The 17789-nt window shown below is 37.5% G+C and overlaps 1 protein-coding gene across 4 annotated transcripts in view; it reads right to left on the bottom strand.

Moving 5' to 3' along the window:
- Positions 1-1221: 1221 nt before the first annotated feature.
- Positions 1222-17789, bottom strand: part of LOC129902206 (rho GTPase-activating protein 7-like) — a 43035-nt gene continuing 26467 nt past the window's right edge. For 2 of the 4 annotated variants that reach the window (XM_055977300.1, XM_055977302.1), the window contains 10 exons: positions 17450-17671; positions 15010-15333; positions 14494-14543; positions 13883-13943; positions 13712-13795; positions 13138-13251; positions 12856-13025; positions 12484-12553; positions 2272-2472; positions 1222-1765 (listed from right to left, as the gene is read on the bottom strand). In XM_055977300.1, the coding sequence (XP_055833275.1) occupies positions 1580-1765; positions 2272-2472; positions 12484-12553; positions 12856-13025; positions 13138-13251; positions 13712-13795; positions 13883-13943; positions 14494-14543; positions 15010-15333; positions 17450-17671 (1482 nt within the window). In that variant the 3' untranslated portion in view covers positions 1222-1579. Of the gene's footprint in view, positions 1766-2271; positions 2473-12483; positions 12554-12855; positions 13026-13137; positions 13252-13711; positions 13796-13882; positions 13944-14493; positions 14544-15009; positions 15334-17449; positions 17672-17789 lie in introns of those variants that run through there. The other 2 variants (XM_055977301.1, XM_055977303.1) reach the window with 2 other exon arrangements.

The following is a 17789-nucleotide window of genomic DNA, read 5'->3' as shown; positions in this document are numbered from 1 at the left end:
TCCTTTTTCCTTAGCCAAGATTTGTCCCTCTGAATTTTCATGGTAAGATTTTTAACAGGACAATATACAATGCATATTAAAATATATGTGTACTTTATTTCCTTCATTAGAATTTTTTTCACAAGATTTTTCCTAGTAAAATTTTAATGAAGTACATTATATATCAAGGCATGGACATCCAAGAAGAAATGTCTAAAACTAATAATTGTGGATGTCCACAACTGTAGAAATTAGTCCCCCACTACTCCTCACTATTTTGATGTTAACTCCCACATTTCCATAACCTTCTCTAAGGGTGCTTACGGATCCCGTTATTGATTAAAACTAAAATCAAATCAATGGAATAGATTTTTAAATTATTAAAAATTAAATCAAGCCAAATATAATATACATTAATCGATTTTGATTCGATTATTAATCATAGACAAAATTAAAATCAAATATAAGGTGAGGGAGCATAAAAACAAATTAGTAGGCAAACTAAGGATAAACCAAACAATCCACCAGCGACTCGTTATGATCCTACAAACCTTGAAAATGTTTGATTTTTATCTAGCTACAAGGAATTAGAATTGATTGTTATTGCTTTTATTTTTATTTTTGTTGGTTTTGGGCTTGAATCCGAATTGATTTTTTGCTTTCATAAATAAATTATAAATAGATTTTGATGATAACATATATAAGATATTTAAAATTATTCATAAATATTTTATGTATATATAATTATAAAAAAATATGTATATAATTTATCTGTTTAGTTCGATTATACCTTCAATTGTTTGAACAAAAATCCAAACCACACAAAATATTATTGTTTTTTAAAAATGCAAAACTAAGCCCAAATAAAAATCGATTATTTCATCAATTTGGATCAATTTTTACCCAAACTGTGAACGCCCCCCCTGACCTTCTCCGTGATCTTCCCCAATAGTGTTCTGATTAATGCCATGTTATGGTAACCTTTTGTATGCTTTTATGAACATTACAAATAAAGGCATATACACACATATTGTACATATTTTGATACACTTAAATACTTGGAAGAAATAAGAAAAAGCTCTTATCTCATCTCTCTATTCTATTGATTTCATCTTTTGATATATTTTACCAACTCTCTTAGGTTGATTTTATAACATGAAAAAAGTTTTCAAAATAGATGTTGGAACTCATATTGTACACATAAGAGATGAGAAGTAGGAACATATCAAATCCAAGCTGATGTCAATTGCATGAATGTAGTCCAGAGTTCAGAAGCATTACATCTCATAACATGTCTTTACAAATTATAGTACAAAAAGCTTTTTACTCCATTCCATAACACGCACTGCCTACTATATTATACAGAAAAAATATTTCTTTTCTTCTTTTTTTTTTTTTTTTTTTGGGGGGGGGGGGGGGGGGTAAAACTTCAGAATGAATTAAATAACTACATGGCCTAGAGTTGATTTTTTTTCAATAGAGACAAAAAGCAGGAAGAGGTGAAAAAGCACAAAAAAGTACATCTTGTAATACATAAAGTACATTGCTATGATACAGAGGATGTACAAATGGTGAGATGTTGATCATACATAATCTTCAATTAGTTCCACGGAGGAGACGAAGGTTTGTACATAAAATCTTGAGATGTTGATCCATAGTTTACGTCAAGGTTATGGAGTTGCTCCATCAGCTGAGAACGTCTTTCTTTGAAGAAGTCAAGACGTGTTGTTAATTCTACCAAAGTGGAAGATGCAGCTGAGGGACGCCGTCCATAATCCATCGCCTGCTAAATTCATCAAAGATCATCACTATAAATATCCATATATGCACAATCACCATGAGGGGATCCTGGATCTAAACTTAATGGGTTCTACCTTAAAGTTCCGAGCATTGAATTCATTATATCTTTGAAACTATAGGTTCAAAATTTAATATTTGTTGAAATTCTAGTTTTTTTTCATATTTATGTTCCTGGTAGAAAATACTGGGTTCAGTTAAAATGATCAAACAAAAAGATGCATCTGCCTCTGGGTCATCACACAGTCGATGCATTTGAAGCTTGATCTAGCAATGTTGCTAAACTTACAAGTATCATGTTCCTAATCAAAGTGATAAAAGAAAACCAGGTAGTATGAAACTGCTGGTGCAAGAAATCCTACCAAACTATGATGTAGCAGTTCTACAGTATGGGGTTCATCCAAGTATGCAAAATTTTGTTTAGCAGCCAATTGTGTGACCCCTTGTTCATAACTGATGAGAATGAGAAGCAGCAGAAGTTTTTATTTCTGTTACCTCAATGGCCCTTGAAGTAGAAGGCCCACAGGGAGAATCAACAGCACAGAGTTCATCCAAGGATAAACTGGTTGACGCGTCAGTACTCTTGGAATCACTCAAGGTTGTATCTAGGAATAGCTTCCGAGCAGGCTGCCTACTACTGGCCCCAGATGTCAGTACTTGTCCTTTGACATTCCTCATATCTGCACCCAGCAATTCCTGCATTTTTTCAAGGAGTGTTAATATATATGCAAATTTATACACAACAAACTGATAAATATTAGATTAATGTTGTGACTTACAACCTTGACGTAAGAATTTCAAGATGATATGCATCTTATCTTTTTACAATTAAATTCAATTGACAAAGGGACAAAATGTTTGCCTACGCTTAAAAACCTTTTAAATTTCCAGCAAATTCTAGGGGTCACAAGATCATCTTGGAATAAAGACTCCTGGAAATGGATGCAGCAGTCGTAAGGGTCAATACAGCCTTTGGATGATTCGAAGTATATATTTATGTAAACAGACTGAACTTCCATGGTCATCAATTCTGTTTTGATTTTCAGGAAATGCCATAGTTACTAATTACATGTTTTCAACTTGTAGCACGGGAGGACTGAAGAAATGAAATTGTAAAATATAAGGTGCAGGCCTTTAAAATTGCTCCATTATTTCAGAAAATAAAAAATACATGGAAAAGGTATCTGTAACCACGAAGAGACAAAGCAGTCTCTCCAACTCAGGATCCTTAAACCAAATAAAGACTTGAGAGTTGGATGATGCTAAATAAAGCAGAACTAAGGGTGCGTTCATTACGAAAGAAAATGTTTTTTTGAAAAATATTTTCTGGAAAAACAAGTGGATTTCTAACTTATTTTTCTGTGTTCAGTACATAATCAAAAAACATTCCTTACAAGCATTTGTATTTAATCTAGACAAAAACTTTAGGAGATGGGGTTGGGAGTAGGGTTCTGGGGTCAAGATGAGGTATGTTGGAGGAGAGGGAGGACACAATCAATGTGGAATGCTACTTGTGGAGCTTGGTTTTCCTACTTCCGCTGTGAAAGTCATTTTTTACATTTTTAAGGAAATTGTTTTCCTAAAGAAAATGTTTTCCTAAAGTTTTGACCGAGCATGGAAAAATTGAAAAACCTCCACACCAAAAACACCCTAAGAGGGTGTTTGGGTTGGCTTTTTAAAAAAATAGCGTATAAGCTAAAAGCTAAAAGTCATAAGTTGGGAATATCCAACTTTTGGCTTTTTAGCTAATTTTTATACCTTTTAGGCCTAAAAGTGAGTGCTTAAAAGCACTTTTTATCTTTTCCAAACACCACAAAAAAGTAGAAAAAGAGCTTAAAAGCCAAAAAGCACATTAAATAAGTCAATCCAAACACCCTCTAAATGGAAAAAAGAAAGAACAAGATGGAAGGAGAAGTTGAAGAGTAGTAGAATAAAGAAGCCAACAACAGAGGGCTTGTCATACAAAATTACAGGAAGAGGGAAGTAATCTCAAAAGCACAGATGCCAATATGTAACACCAATTACAGTGTGATCTGTTACAATCTAGATATTCTAGAATATTGTAACTATAGTGTCACAATGGCCATAGGTCTCAAACCATGTCAACTGAAGTAGCTCATGCTAGCCCACTTCCTTCTTTAACTTTAAATTCAGTTCTTCATTTTTCTTCTAAGTTGTAACTCCTTTTGATCTCATATCTATTAGTCACTTGTCCCAAACAAAAAACTGCTCTGTAACATTCTTCAATAATTTCGTTGTCATAGTACGGAACAGATCATTGGTACGGAAGTGATTTAAATGAATTATATTTCCTAATCGTTCCTCAATCGCTCACACCTTGTCCCTCCTTCCACAACTTGTCCTATTATTGATTCACTTAATTTATTACATAGATGTTTGATACATCTTAGTTTATCAAAATTTTCAGAATGGTACCTGGATTGTCTCACTTGTCTACTTTAGAGATTAGCATACTCGCACCTATTTCCCTCAACGACCTGATAATTCGGCAAAACCTCCTCACTTTAGTTTATTAAGATGTTTTGGGGCCTTGTCGAGACCTGGACCCACTACTTTGTCAGTTTCATTGATGATTATTCCAGGTGCACTTGGATATTCTTAGTGAAAAACCGATCTGAATTGTTTTTCTTTTTTTAAGATTTTCCATGTTGAAATCCAAAATCCATTTGGGGGTTTTTATTCTCACATTTCGTATTGATAATGCACCAAAACATTTATCTTCTCTAGAGTCATTAAAGCAAAGTATTGGGAGGAAGATAAATGGATGACCAAAGAGGCAAACATATCTGATGGAGTCGGTCAGTAGAGATCCATAAGGGCTCTATGGCATGAATTGAAGAACAATTCATCCATCAAATTGTGCGATGGAAACAGAACTTCCTTCTGGAAGGACAACTGGCTTGGGAATGGTAGTCCACAGGAGAATTTTCCTCATAGTTTTGGCCTAGTTCATCACCAGCAAGACTATTGTAGATCTTAGAATAGACCAAGGATGGGATCTTTACCTTTAGAAGATTGCTCAATGATTGGGAGATTCAGAGGGTGGCGGTTTTACAAGGCACTGGAACTCTTCAGTGGCCTAGGGGTCTGATAAATTATGGTGGACATAGCAGTGGTTCTTTTAAGGTGGGCAATGCATATAGTTCAATGAATCAGACCAACCATCAGATTATGAACGAGCCATGGAAGTACATCTGGAAGATTGAAAACCCACATAAAGTTTCTTGTATCGAAACTGTATTCTTTATGCCAGACTCTCATGTGTAAGAACAGTCTCTCAAGCCAGAAGCCAAAGTGCATTTGTAAATACGTTGCAGTACAATCTATACTGTTTGTCTATTAATACACACAAGTTACAGTTTCAAAAAAAAGATTTATCTTCTCCATTTCAGCAGTTCATGAACTCTCATGGGATCATTCATCAAACATCTCAACAAAATGGAAGCTGAAAAAAAGAATAGGCATCTCATTGAGACTGCTCATACCCACTCATACAACCTTATGTTTCGTTGCATTTTTGGGGGATGCAATCCTCACATCACGCTATCTTATTATTCATATGCCTTCTTCAGCTATCCTAAATCAAGTTCCCCACACCCGCCCTTATTCTCTCTCCCATCTCTTGTCTTTGGGAGAACGTGTTTTGTTCATAACTTTCAGGGAAAGATAAGCTAGACATCTGTGCTCTTAAATGTGTATTTCTAAGATACTCGAAGGTGCAGAAGGGATACCACTGTTATTCACCTGACCCCCAACAATAGTATCTTATGTACGCTGATGTTACCTTCTATGAAAGCCAACCATACTTCCTCTAGAGCTCCACCACCTACAACTCCAGTTCCATCTTCTACAGCTCCACCATCTATGGTTCCACCACTTATAGTTCAACTTTCTGCAGCTCCATCACTCTTTGCTTGTCATAGTTGTCAACGTCCAACATCAGGTCCAAATGATTCACGTCCTATACTGAATCCTTCACCTAATGCAAACTTGTTTCCTCCTAGTCCACCGATCGCACTTCGGAAAGATATCCGATGTACTTATAATCCTAATCCCCATTATATCTTCTTGAGTTATCATCATCCATCATCACCCCATCATGCCTTTGCATCATTGTTTATTGAAATTTGTTTTTAGTTACTGCAGTAATTTTTAGTCTAATAAATTGTTTAAGTTTAGGATAATTTGAATTTTAAATTTTTTATTAGATAGATTAGTTTGTTGAGATATTTTAGTTAGTTTTAAATTTCAAACTATGTAGATTATGTGTTTTATGTTGGCTATTTACAGCCCCTCAATGCTTAATAAAATTATTGAAAGTTATTCAATCCATTGAGAGTCATTTTAACCCTTTTTTGCTGCTCCATCTTTTAAAAAAACCAACAGTGGTATCAGAGATTTATAGATCTTACGGGATCTGTGAGTTCTTTCAAAAAACTACCATACAATTTTTAACCCGTAAGGGCTACCTTTTTAACCGTAAGAGCTACCATTTTCAACTCGTGCTTATTTTCAAAGCGTAGGGCTATTTTCAACAAATATCGATGTCAAGAGCAGTCTCTCTTTGAATGCCCAAAAAAGTTTCAGTGACAAAAACTATCAAATTTGGTCACCGAAATTGCAATCATATTTTATAACCTATGTCATATGTATTGTCGTAATGGAAGGAAAATACTTACAACAACACTCTGCAAATCCTACAATTGTCCAAATAAAAGCACTTTCAAAAGAACTTTTACACGACAATATCATGGAAAGTGTTTTTGAAGCACAAAATCAAAAGAAGAAAAAGAAAGAAAAAGGGAAAGATCAATATCCAAAAAATGTGCAAGTTCAAAAATAACCAAGAAAAATTCAGCATCAACAACTGCTAGAGCAAAAATTGAGGAGGAGCAGTTTTTTTAATTGCAGTAAATAAAGCAAAGGAGGAGTGTTGAAATTTGCTTTTAGTTACTGCAGTAATTTTTAATCTAATAAATTGCTTAAGTTTAGGATAATTTGAATTTTAAATTTTTTATTAGATAGATTAGTTTGTTGAGATATTTTAGTTACTTTTAAATTTCAAACTATGCAGATTATGTATTTTATGTTGGCTATTTAAAGCTCATCAATGCTTAATAAAATTATTGAAAGCTATTCAATCCATTGAGAGTCATTTTAACCCTTTTTTGTTGCCCCATCTTTTAAAAAAACCAACATCGTTGTCCTCTGTTTCTACCCTAAGTCTACAGGTGAAGTGCTATCTCATCCTAGACGGCAACAAGCTATGATCGAAGAAATGTTTGTTTTACATGCTAGTGGAACTTCAGACCTTGTTCTTGTACCTCCAAGTAAACCTATTGTAGGTTGTCGATGTGTTTATGTAATCAAAGTTGGTCTAAATGGTCGAATTGATAGGATCCGTTACTCAAACCGAATCATGCCAACGTTATGGAAGTTCCTGGATCGTGTAAAATAATAGTAGTACCAAAGAAAGCACCTTAAGGTCCGCTTTATTGCAGAAGACTATATTCAGATATTGGACTAGATGACAGTGATACTTTCTCTTCATGGCTAAAATAGCATTTTGCCCCTCCTTTTCTATCCATGGTTGTTGATCTCGATTGGCCTCTTTGTCAATTAGACACTAAGAATGCTTTTCTGCATGGTGATCTTGAGGATGACATATATATAGAGCAACCACCTGGTTTTATTGCTCGGGGGTCGAGGGGTCTTGTATGTCGGTTGCATCAGTCTCTATATTGTCTGAAACAGTCTTCTCAACCTTGATTTGGGAAGTTTAACACAGTTATTTAGTAGTTTGGTATGACTCACAGTGAGACTGATCATTTCTTATTCTATTGACATACTGCTCCAAATTTTTGCATACATTTGGTAGTTATGTTATGATAATATAGCCATCATAGGCAATTTTCTTTTTTTGAGAAAGATCAGCCCATCAGGATGATATAATTAGGTTAAAGAAACATTTCTTTCAGCACTACCAGACGAAAGGACTAGGCAAGATTGAAGTATTTCCTAGGCATCATCTCAAAACACAACGCCCTAAAGACTCTTGAGAGGCAAGTATGACATGTTTTAAACTATTGACAATCCTATGTATAAAAATGTTAAACTGCTACCACGACAAAGAAAGCCCATTATGATCCTGGAAGGTATAGGCTATTTTTTGGTGAGTCAAACTATCTACTAGTGACTTTCCCTGACATTGCCTTCCGTGTGGGTGTTGTAAGTCAGTTTATGGATTGTCCGTGTGATAGTCACACTTAGATGCAATTGTATGTATTCTTCGATATACGAAATCAACACCAGACAAAGGATTGCTTTTTTTAAAATTAAGTCCATGAACAAATTGTTGGATACACAAACATTGATTGGGCCGGATCATCTTCTGATAAACGATCTACGTCTGGATATTGTGTTCTGGTAGGAGGTAATGAGAAGCAAAAAACAAAATGTGATTGCTTGATCTAGCATAGAAGTAGAATACCGCGCAATGGATGTGGCAACTTGCAAACTAATTTAGATTAAATATTACTCAAAGAATTGAAGTTTGGACAAATCAGTCAAATGGAACTTGTGTGAGATAACCAAGCTGCTCTTCAGATTGCATCAAACCCGGTGTTTCATGAGAAAGCTGAACACATTGAGATCGACCATCACCTCATCAAAGAAAGAGGCTCTTGGGAGACACTATTACAAAATTCGTGCAGTCAAACTATCAGCTTGTAATTATGTATTTGATTCTCTCTCCATTGAGCCGGCGGCATTGTATCGCCGGCGACCACACATAGCATCACCAAGCTCCCTCTCATCTTCAACGGCTTGCCATCCCGACCAACTCTTTGTCGTCTTCTCGCGTTTTCCGGCGAAACGGGTCTGCCCAGATTCCGGTGGCTCCAAGCATATTCCGGCGACGTCCAGGAGGCTAGGTTCTATCTTCCTCTTTTTAACGGTTCCCTCGTACCCCAACTACTGTTTTTGCCTCTGATTAGTTTGCCTACCACTATCGTTCTTGTTTTGTTTTTGTCTTACTTTTCTTTCCTCTTTCATCACTTATTGGCTAGTGTTCTTGAGTTATCATACTTGCCTATTAGTTAGTGAGTGTTGTAACTAGTCTACATTATAAATTGTCATCTATCTTGTTGCTTGTATCCTCTTGATTTATATTTGTTCTTAGCTTTTCACTTTGTACTTCATATTTTTTTAGTGGTGTTAGAAACTGATGGTGGACTAGGGTCATGTCCTCGATTGGGGTTGAAGGCAAGGGGAAATAGTGGTAAGAGGGGGGCGGGTTATCTTAAGTTGAGAGTAGGATCGTGGAACATAGGGTCACTTACGGAGAAGTCCATAGAGCTAGTGAAGAGTCTTAAGAAGAGAAAGATTAATATAGCTTGTGTTCAGGAGACTAGATGGGTAGTTACCAAAGCTCGGGATGTGGACAGGTTTAAATTGTGGTACTCAGAAAGCTCTAGAGATAGAAATGGGGTAGGTATTCTAGTTGACGCGGATCTTAGAGAGAGTGTGGTGGAGGTAAAGAGGATCAGTGATAGGTTGATGACTATTAAGCTGGTTATAGGTAGACTTATTGTGAATATTGCTAGTACGTATGCACTCCATGTGGGCCTGGATGAGGAAGTCAAGAGGCTTTTTTGGGAGGATTTGGATGAGGTAGTGAGAGGTATACCGAGCACCAAAAAGATTTTCATTGGTGGAGATTTCAAAGGTCATATCGGAACAACATCTGGTGGTTTTGATGATGTCCATGAAGGCTTCGGCTTTGGGGAAAGGAATGGTGGCGGGGCATCTCTCCTGGAGTTCGCCAAAGCCTTTGAGTTGGTAATTGCTAACTCGCGTTTTCTAAAGAGGGAAAATCACTTGGTTACCTTTAGTAGCACGGTAGCTAGGACATAGATTGATTACCTACTCTTTCGGAAGGGGGATACAGGCCTTTGTAAGGATTGGAAGGCTATCCCAAGCGAAAATATTACTACCCAACATAGGCTTTTGGTGACGGATTAGGAGATTAAGAGGGATAGGAGAAAGAAAACACTTTACGATCGACCGAGGATTAGATGGGAGGGCCAAATCCCTGCTCTTTCTCAGGAGATGGGGGAGAAGTTAATTGGTACGGGGTACTGAAATAGTAGAGGAAATGTAAACATGTAGGACACGATCGCTGGTTGCATTATCGAGAGGAATCTTTGGTGATCGTTAAGGAGATTGGTGGTGGAATGGAGAAGTTCAAGACAAAGTAAAAGCTAAGAAGGTGGCCTATACTGCATGGTTTGAGTGCGTGGATGAAGCTGAGAAGTTTAGGCTTAAAGGTATTTATAAGACGGCGAAGACAGAAGCAAAGTCGGCGGTCATGAGTGCTAAGACTGCAGCTTTTGAACGCTTATATGTCGATTTAGGAGAGAAAGGTGGGGATAAGAGATTGTACAGGCTCGCCAAATAGAGAGAGAGAAAAGCTCGCAACTTGGATCAAGTAAAGTGCATCAAGGACGAGGGAGGTGAAGTACTAGTGGATGAGACTTCTATTAAGCAAAAGTGGCAATCTTATTTCCACAAACTCTTAAATGAAAGAGGGGACCGAGATATTGTAATGGGTGATTTGGCGTACTCCCATAGTCTTCGGGATTTTGGGTACTGCAGGTGCTTTAGGGTTGAGGAGGTTAGGTGTGCTATTAGTAGGATGAGGAAGGGGAGAGCGATCGGACCCGACGAGATTCCGATGGACTTTTGGAAGAGCACTGACCAGGCAGGTTTAGAGTGGTTGACTAGGTTGTTTAATGTTATTTTGAAGACAGTTAAGATACCTGATGGATGGAGGTGGAGTACTATCGTCCTATTGTATAAGAACAAGGGTGATATCCAAAACTGTAATAATTACAGAGCTATCAAATTGTTGAGCCACACTATGAAAATTTGGGAGAGAGTGGTAGAGATGAGGGTGAGGAGAAGAGTGTCAATTTCAGAGAACTAGTTCAGATTCGTGCTGGGGCGGTCGACTACTGAAGCAATCCATCTTATGCGGAGACTGGTGGAGAAATTTAGAGAAAGAAAGAGGGATCTCCATATGGTGTTCATTGATCTTGAAAAGGCCTATGACAAAGTGCCGAGGGAGGTTCTCTGGAGGTGTTTGGAGGCTAAAGGTGTTCCGATGGTTTATATTAGGGCGATAAAGGATAAGTATACTAAAGCCAAGACTCGGGTTAGGACGATGGGAGGTGACTCAGAGCGCTTTCCTGTTGAGATGGGACTACATCAGGGATCCGTGCTTAGTCTTTTTCTTTTTGTCTTGGGCCTTGTCTTAAAGATGGATGAGCTGACACGATCTATTCAGGAGGAGGTTCCATGGTGTATGCTATTTGCTGATGATATAGTTTTGATTGATGAAACTTGGGACAGAGTCAATGATAGGTTGGAGGTTTGGAGATAAACCTTAGAGTCGAAAGGGTTCAAATTGAGCAGAACCATGACAGAGTACCTGGAGTGCAAATTCATTATTGCATCGGATGAAGAGGGCATGGAAGTGAGGCTTGCCACTCAATCTATCCCCAAGAGAGAAAGCTTTAAATATCTTGGATTCGTCATCCAGAGTAATGGGGACATCAACGAAAATGTTACGCATCGCATTAGGGCAGCATGGACGAAATGGAGGCTTGTCTTTGGAGTCCTATGTGATAAGAAGGTACCACCTAAACTTAAAAGTAAGCTTTACAAAATGGTGGTTAGGCCGTCGTCGTTATATGGTATGGAGTGTTGGTCAGTCAAGAACACTCATGTTCAGAAGATGCATGTTGCGGAGATGAGGATATTGAGATGGATGAGTGGACATACCAAGCGTGATAAGATTAAGAACGAGGCTATTCGGGAAAAGGTGAGAGTGGCCTCTGTGGCAAACAAGATGAGAGAAGCAAGACTGAGATGGTTTGGAAATGTGCAGAGGAGATGTGTCGACGCTCCAGTTAGGAGGTGCGAGCGGTTGGATTTGGAGGCTATGCGGAGGAGTAGGGGTAGACTAAAAAAGTATTGAAGAGAGGTGATTAGACATGATATGGCGCAACTTCATATTACCGAGGACATGACCTTAGATAGAAAGGAGTGGAGGTCGCGTATTAGGGTAGAAGGCTAGCAGGGGTATATTGTAGTATTGCACTGCGACAGTCTTAGGCCTAGGCGTGCCAGTTTAATTGTGTTGTTACTGCCATCTGACTACCATTTTCTTGCTATTAGTAATGTTCTTGTCTTGTAGAATTTGTAGCGCTTCTTGTTTTAGCCGATATGGTGTGTATATATATATATATATATATATATATTGTTGCTCTCTCTTTCTTGGGACTGGTACTTTTAAGCTGAGGGTCTTTCAGAAACAGTCTCTCTACCTTCATGACGTTGAGGTAAAGTCTGCGTACACTTTACCCTCCCCAGACCCCACTTGTGAGATTTCAATGGGTATGTTGTTGTTGTTATTCTCTCTCCATTCTTAGAATATGTATACTTGCTATTTGAACCCCAATGGCTTGAGGGAATAATCAAGTGGAGTTTTTCTCAATTCTACTTCCCTTCGTCTTAATTTCTCATATGATCAAAGAATATCGGAACCCAGATAAATGCAGCAAGTTTAACTTGTTTATGAACAAATTTTGTGTAATCGATATGCTTATAAATGATAAAAATCACCTCACTTCTTTGTCTTCTTTCATGATTACAGAAAGCCAGTGTTGTGTCAAAATCTTGCTGGAAAAACTTCCTGCAAATAAAAACACACTTCTTAAGTATATGGAAAAATTATCCAAAATCAAGATAGATGGTTCAGTCCCCCCCCCCCCCCTCCCGTTTCTTTCATTATGCATGTCCATGGATGAAATGTTAATGCAATTGCCCCTGAAAAGTACTAGTGATTTTCTGTTTAGAACAAGAATATATGGACAATCATATCAAAAACTCCTCATAAATAGCAACTACATTTGTAAATGATAGCATGCAACTAAGAAGTGCTTGCCATTGAAGCAATTGCCCCTGAAAAAGTACAAAACTGATCCAAAAACTCACAATTGAGAATTATGGTTTGGCCCATTTTGAAACCGCTCACAAGCATCAGATAGTGAGCCATAGTGATGCTGCCGTTGCTGATTAAGTTGATGATGCAAGTCAGCAACTTTCTGCTTTAATCTAGCCACATCTGCTTCTGCCAGGGCTATCTCTTCGAGCTCGGCCCTAGTCTTTAAGAAAGTAATACCTTTCAGAAGGATATTAAAATCTACCGAAACTGGAAGAATATAAACCTACTGAATCATCAATACTATATAAACCTACTGAATCATCAATACAAACCTTGGAATCCATACCACGAGTGCCCGACAATTGTCCAGAAGACATACTCAAACCAACTTCCAGTGCAGCTCTTAGATCCCTCTCAGCTTGTAGCTGTTCTTGTAATCTTGCAACCTTCATCAAAACCACACATGGTTTCTTACACCATAGAAGACATATGGTATCTTGTGGAGCAAAACGTTTCACCAACAAAAAGTGCACACCACATCTTAAACATCAATGAACACATAGAAAGACTCGTAAATTTTATTAAAGAGTAACCCTGCTATATTTTGCATAGTGACCACAATATAAGAAAATTTGGATAAAGTAGAAAGGGCTGATATTGAATTGGAAAGGTCATGAGTAAACAATCAACCCAAAAGATGGGCATAAATTAGAAAAGAATAAGGTTGCCAAGAATATGGTTTTGTAGTAGTTTAGCTCAGCTATATTAAGTCAATGTGTATAGATTAGTGCAGCCAGCCACTACATTTACACAGAGACCTTCAAGGAAAAGAGAAAAAATCAGCTTGGAAGGAAAACATTGTTTGTGGGCTTTCTAGGAATTTATTGCACAGGAAATAAAGCATACATCTTGTTCAAGAGCCAAACGACGCTCATGCAAGGCTTGCTTCCGTCTCTCCAAGCTAGCCTGCAGAATTGCATTTCCTCTTGCCTAGTAAAAGTTGCAACGGTAAGGGTATCAGAAAAAAAAAAGAGAGAAGATGAAATATGAGGTGCAAAAGCTACTGATATAGATTACCTCCTTTGCAATCCTATGGCGCAAGTCATTTTTGGTAATCTCAAGTCTCTGTACGGCAAGCCTGTCGACAAGTTATCAAGGCCCACATTAGAAAGGATGCTAAATAATAAAAAGGGGTGAAACAAGAATTAAACTAACTCATTAATGCTATATGGTCTGGAAGCTTTTTATCTTTCAGTGTTGCATCTCTCCATGAGGTTTTGAATTTACAAAATGCAAATCGAACAAATAAATAGATGCACGGAAAAATAAAAGGACATCAATGTCACATGGCACTGAAACCTCACTGCGAACAATTTACATTTGCACATAAGCATTTCACCAAGAATTGTAACACTTTTTGCATCAACCCTCACCCATTCTCCCTCGTTATAGAACAACTCTCAGACTCAAAAGTAAATATAATACCAAAGGAAGTAAATATCCACGTTGATACCATAGAGATTTCTGTTGATAATCGAACTTCCATTATTTAAGTAAAAGGAAGTAAATGTTCATATTAACATCAAAGAGGCCATTTATCTATCCTCGATCTCCCAAAAGAATAAAATACATTACAATTAAATGGAACAAGTTTCTCTAGACACCAGGGGGGGGGCAGAGAAACATACTCTTCCTCTCCAGAGGAATCAATTGATTCCGCTGATGGCGTCTTTCTAGCCTGTGCAAAAGAAAATAATCAAAATATCAGATTCCCAATTTCAGCTGTTATGATACAAATGGGTGACAGACACCACACTTCTTTTATTTATTTCAATTTTTCTAGAAAACGCCAATTTATCAATCAATAATTTTTTCCGAAGTTTGATTATCTATTTAAAGAAAAGAAAGCTATTTGCTGTTTTCCTCCACATAAATAGAAGTTCCATAATTGCCAGATCTGTCCAAAAGGTAACAAATAATTCTCAAAGTACAAGTCAAATTTTGAGTGTTCTAGACACTAGAGAACCCCCACAGATTTTACATAATAATAACCACATCAATTAGACTAACCATGTGATAGAAAATATTTATGTATCAACCGTAAACAAAAGAAACTGTGACACTAACTACAACTGAAATGGAGTATAACCGACAAAAAATTAAATAGTCCCAAGTGAAATCAGTCCATGAAAGCCAAAACTCACATTGCTTCTCCCCCAAAAGGTTGACCTTTTGACATTCAGGTTAGAAGGAGTTAGCTTGCTGCTAGGCTTGTCTGCGCACGAATCAGGTCCAGAGATACCATGAGGTGGATTCATAGATGAGAGTATTTCACCCATAGATTGCTGAGACTCACTACCAGCTAATTCACAAGGACCATCAACTTCATTTCCACATCTTTCCAGCTGTTCGCTGAAGGGAACATTAGAAGCTTCATGGGGCTGAGTGTCTACAGTTCGTTTTAATGTCACTCCTTGTACACTACTATCCCTAGGAGACTCAACATCCGAATCATCACTGCCGAAATCCTGTGTAGCAAAATTAATGCACACCCTAAATAAATATCTACAAAAAATCTAATAAGTTGGCAGGACATTCTAGTTGCCCAAACTTCATACATGAGATTAGAAGGAATCAATTTTGTATGAAACACACCAGAGGAGTAACTATATCCTTTTGATATAGATTGTTATATAGGTATAACATTTTCATTCATGCATGACTAAGAAGAAGCAATAGACAAATAACTATTACCTTTTTGTATGGATAAAAGCCGTAGGAAATAGTTGTAAGTATATGACTTCGCATTTGTAGGGTTAACTCGTGCCTTCTCAGATCTCAGAATACATGAATTAATCTCTGGTTCATTCCGCCTTCTCAAGGTTAGAATTATATGAAAAAACGGAATAGAAATAAAGGGCTTCCCGGTGCACAAAGAGGGAGCTTTGTGAACCACTTGACAAACCAAATGCTTTGAGTTGGGATTTGGGAAATAACAAAGTTTTCTCTGTCAAGTTCTATGAAAGTTTTTGGTTAGGGCGGAAGACAGTTTCCCATATGATTCGGTCTGGATACCTAATGTGCTGAGAATGGTGTTTCTTCACCTGGTTGGCAACTAGAGGGGTGATATTGACGGGGGAGAATCTTAGGAAAAGGAAGGTTGCTTGCATAAGTTGGTGTTTCCTGTGTAAGGAGGCAGGTGAGGATGAGGATCATATTCCGATACATTCCAAACTAGCAATGAGGTTATGGTGGAGTATCTTTACATGGTTTGGTGTTTGTTGGGCTATGGCAAAATCCGTGAAGGAGTTGATGTTCAACTGGAAGAGTGGAGCTAGGGGAAGAAGGCACAATGCTTGGAATATTTCTCCTCTTACTTTTTTGTGGATCATTTGGAAAAAGAGAAACAGGAGATCTTTTGAAGGGGTGGAGATGAGCTTTGCTCAATTGAGGAGTAGTCTCCGATCCCTAATTCTCTTTTAGTGCACCAATGCATTTCTGGTATGTATTGAGGATTGGGTCTTTTGAGAGAGCCATATTTTTTAGGTTTCTCCTTTTTTGATATACCTTTTGTATACAGCCATAATGGCCTTTTCATATCAATGAAATCTTTTAGTTGATCAAAAAAATAAAAAATCCTCTGCATTTATAGCACGAATTGACTGCAAATATATGCACTAGTAGCTATTAAATAGTTGACCAGACATCTATGCAACAAATGCTTCTTTTATTGTGTTGTCTTGGTTATTACAAATATAAAAAAATCATGTACGACACATATCCCAAGTCAAATATCCTAATAGGACTACAATAACAACATACCTAGTATAGTCCTGGTTGAGTGCGTAGACCTTAACGCTACCTTTGTGGGGTAGAAAGACTGTTTACGATAGACCCTCAGCTCAAGAAAATCGTTTTTCAGAACAACTATCCTAATAAGACTATTCATAGTTAAATCACTTTATCACAGTTTACTGAGTAGGGAGGATTCCTCTTCCCTACTCTTTCGTCTAGTTCTAGAGAACCCAGAAATGTCTATTTTTGCTTGGTTAACCACACTCACAGCTGAGAATATGAGAAAGAGGAAGGTAATCCATGCCACTCAGTGCTCTCCGTGAAAGAGATTGGAAAGGAAGTATTGTGGAGCACAGTTTGGAATATGTATGATATTAATTTGGTAATGCCAGGTATTGTCAAACATTTGAGGAAGAGGCAGGTAATCCATGCCAATTGGTGCTTTATGTGCAAGAGAATTGAAAGGATGTACTGTGAGCACAGTATGGAATATATCTAACATTTGAGGCCAGGTTAAGCATTTAAAAGGAAGAGGAGATTAGAGTATGAGAAGTGGTCTGTGGCAATTATGTGGATGATCTGAAAAGAGAAGAAAAAAGGAACAGGACTTCTGAAAGAGTTAAAAATGCTTCTAATATATTAGGGGGTTGCTTGTGGGTTTCCGTAATTTTTCGATCACCTACGAAATTCGAATTGGTGCCCTTTTTAGAGAATCATATTTGTGCCTGGATTCCTTATTTTCATTTACATATCATCCCCAATCAAGAAAGAAGAAATCAGTAAGTGAAATGGAAAATGGAAACACTTCATTTACATGTCCCAAGAAAGAGGATGCGAAGGAGCATGAACCTTATAATCATAAAGATCACTGGCAGCAGAGCCACTGCTTTCGCTTAATTTTCCACTCAATACACGCTCACGGTCATCGTCCGAATCTGGGTCAACCTCATTCTCTGCATCATGAAAACCATTATCCTCCATGTCCAGATTTTCATCATCTGACGACTCTTCACTCCCACTATTTACAATTTGAGAATCTGCTGAAATAGAGCACCTATGAAGATTATCATCCTGCAAGCAAAGGCAATACATAGCTAAGCACAACCATCAAACGAAATTCTGCAGGACATAATAAGTACAACAAATATGTACTATAGTAAGATAGACCAAGTAAGTCAATGAAGAGAAA

This window comes from Solanum dulcamara, chromosome 9, assembly GCF_947179165.1.
Source record: "Solanum dulcamara chromosome 9, daSolDulc1.2, whole genome shotgun sequence".
In the NCBI taxonomy this organism is placed as follows: domain Eukaryota; kingdom Viridiplantae; phylum Streptophyta; class Magnoliopsida; order Solanales; family Solanaceae; genus Solanum; species Solanum dulcamara.
The sequence above is the reverse complement of the archived record's forward strand: the minus strand, read 5'-3'. Positions and strand labels throughout refer to the sequence as shown.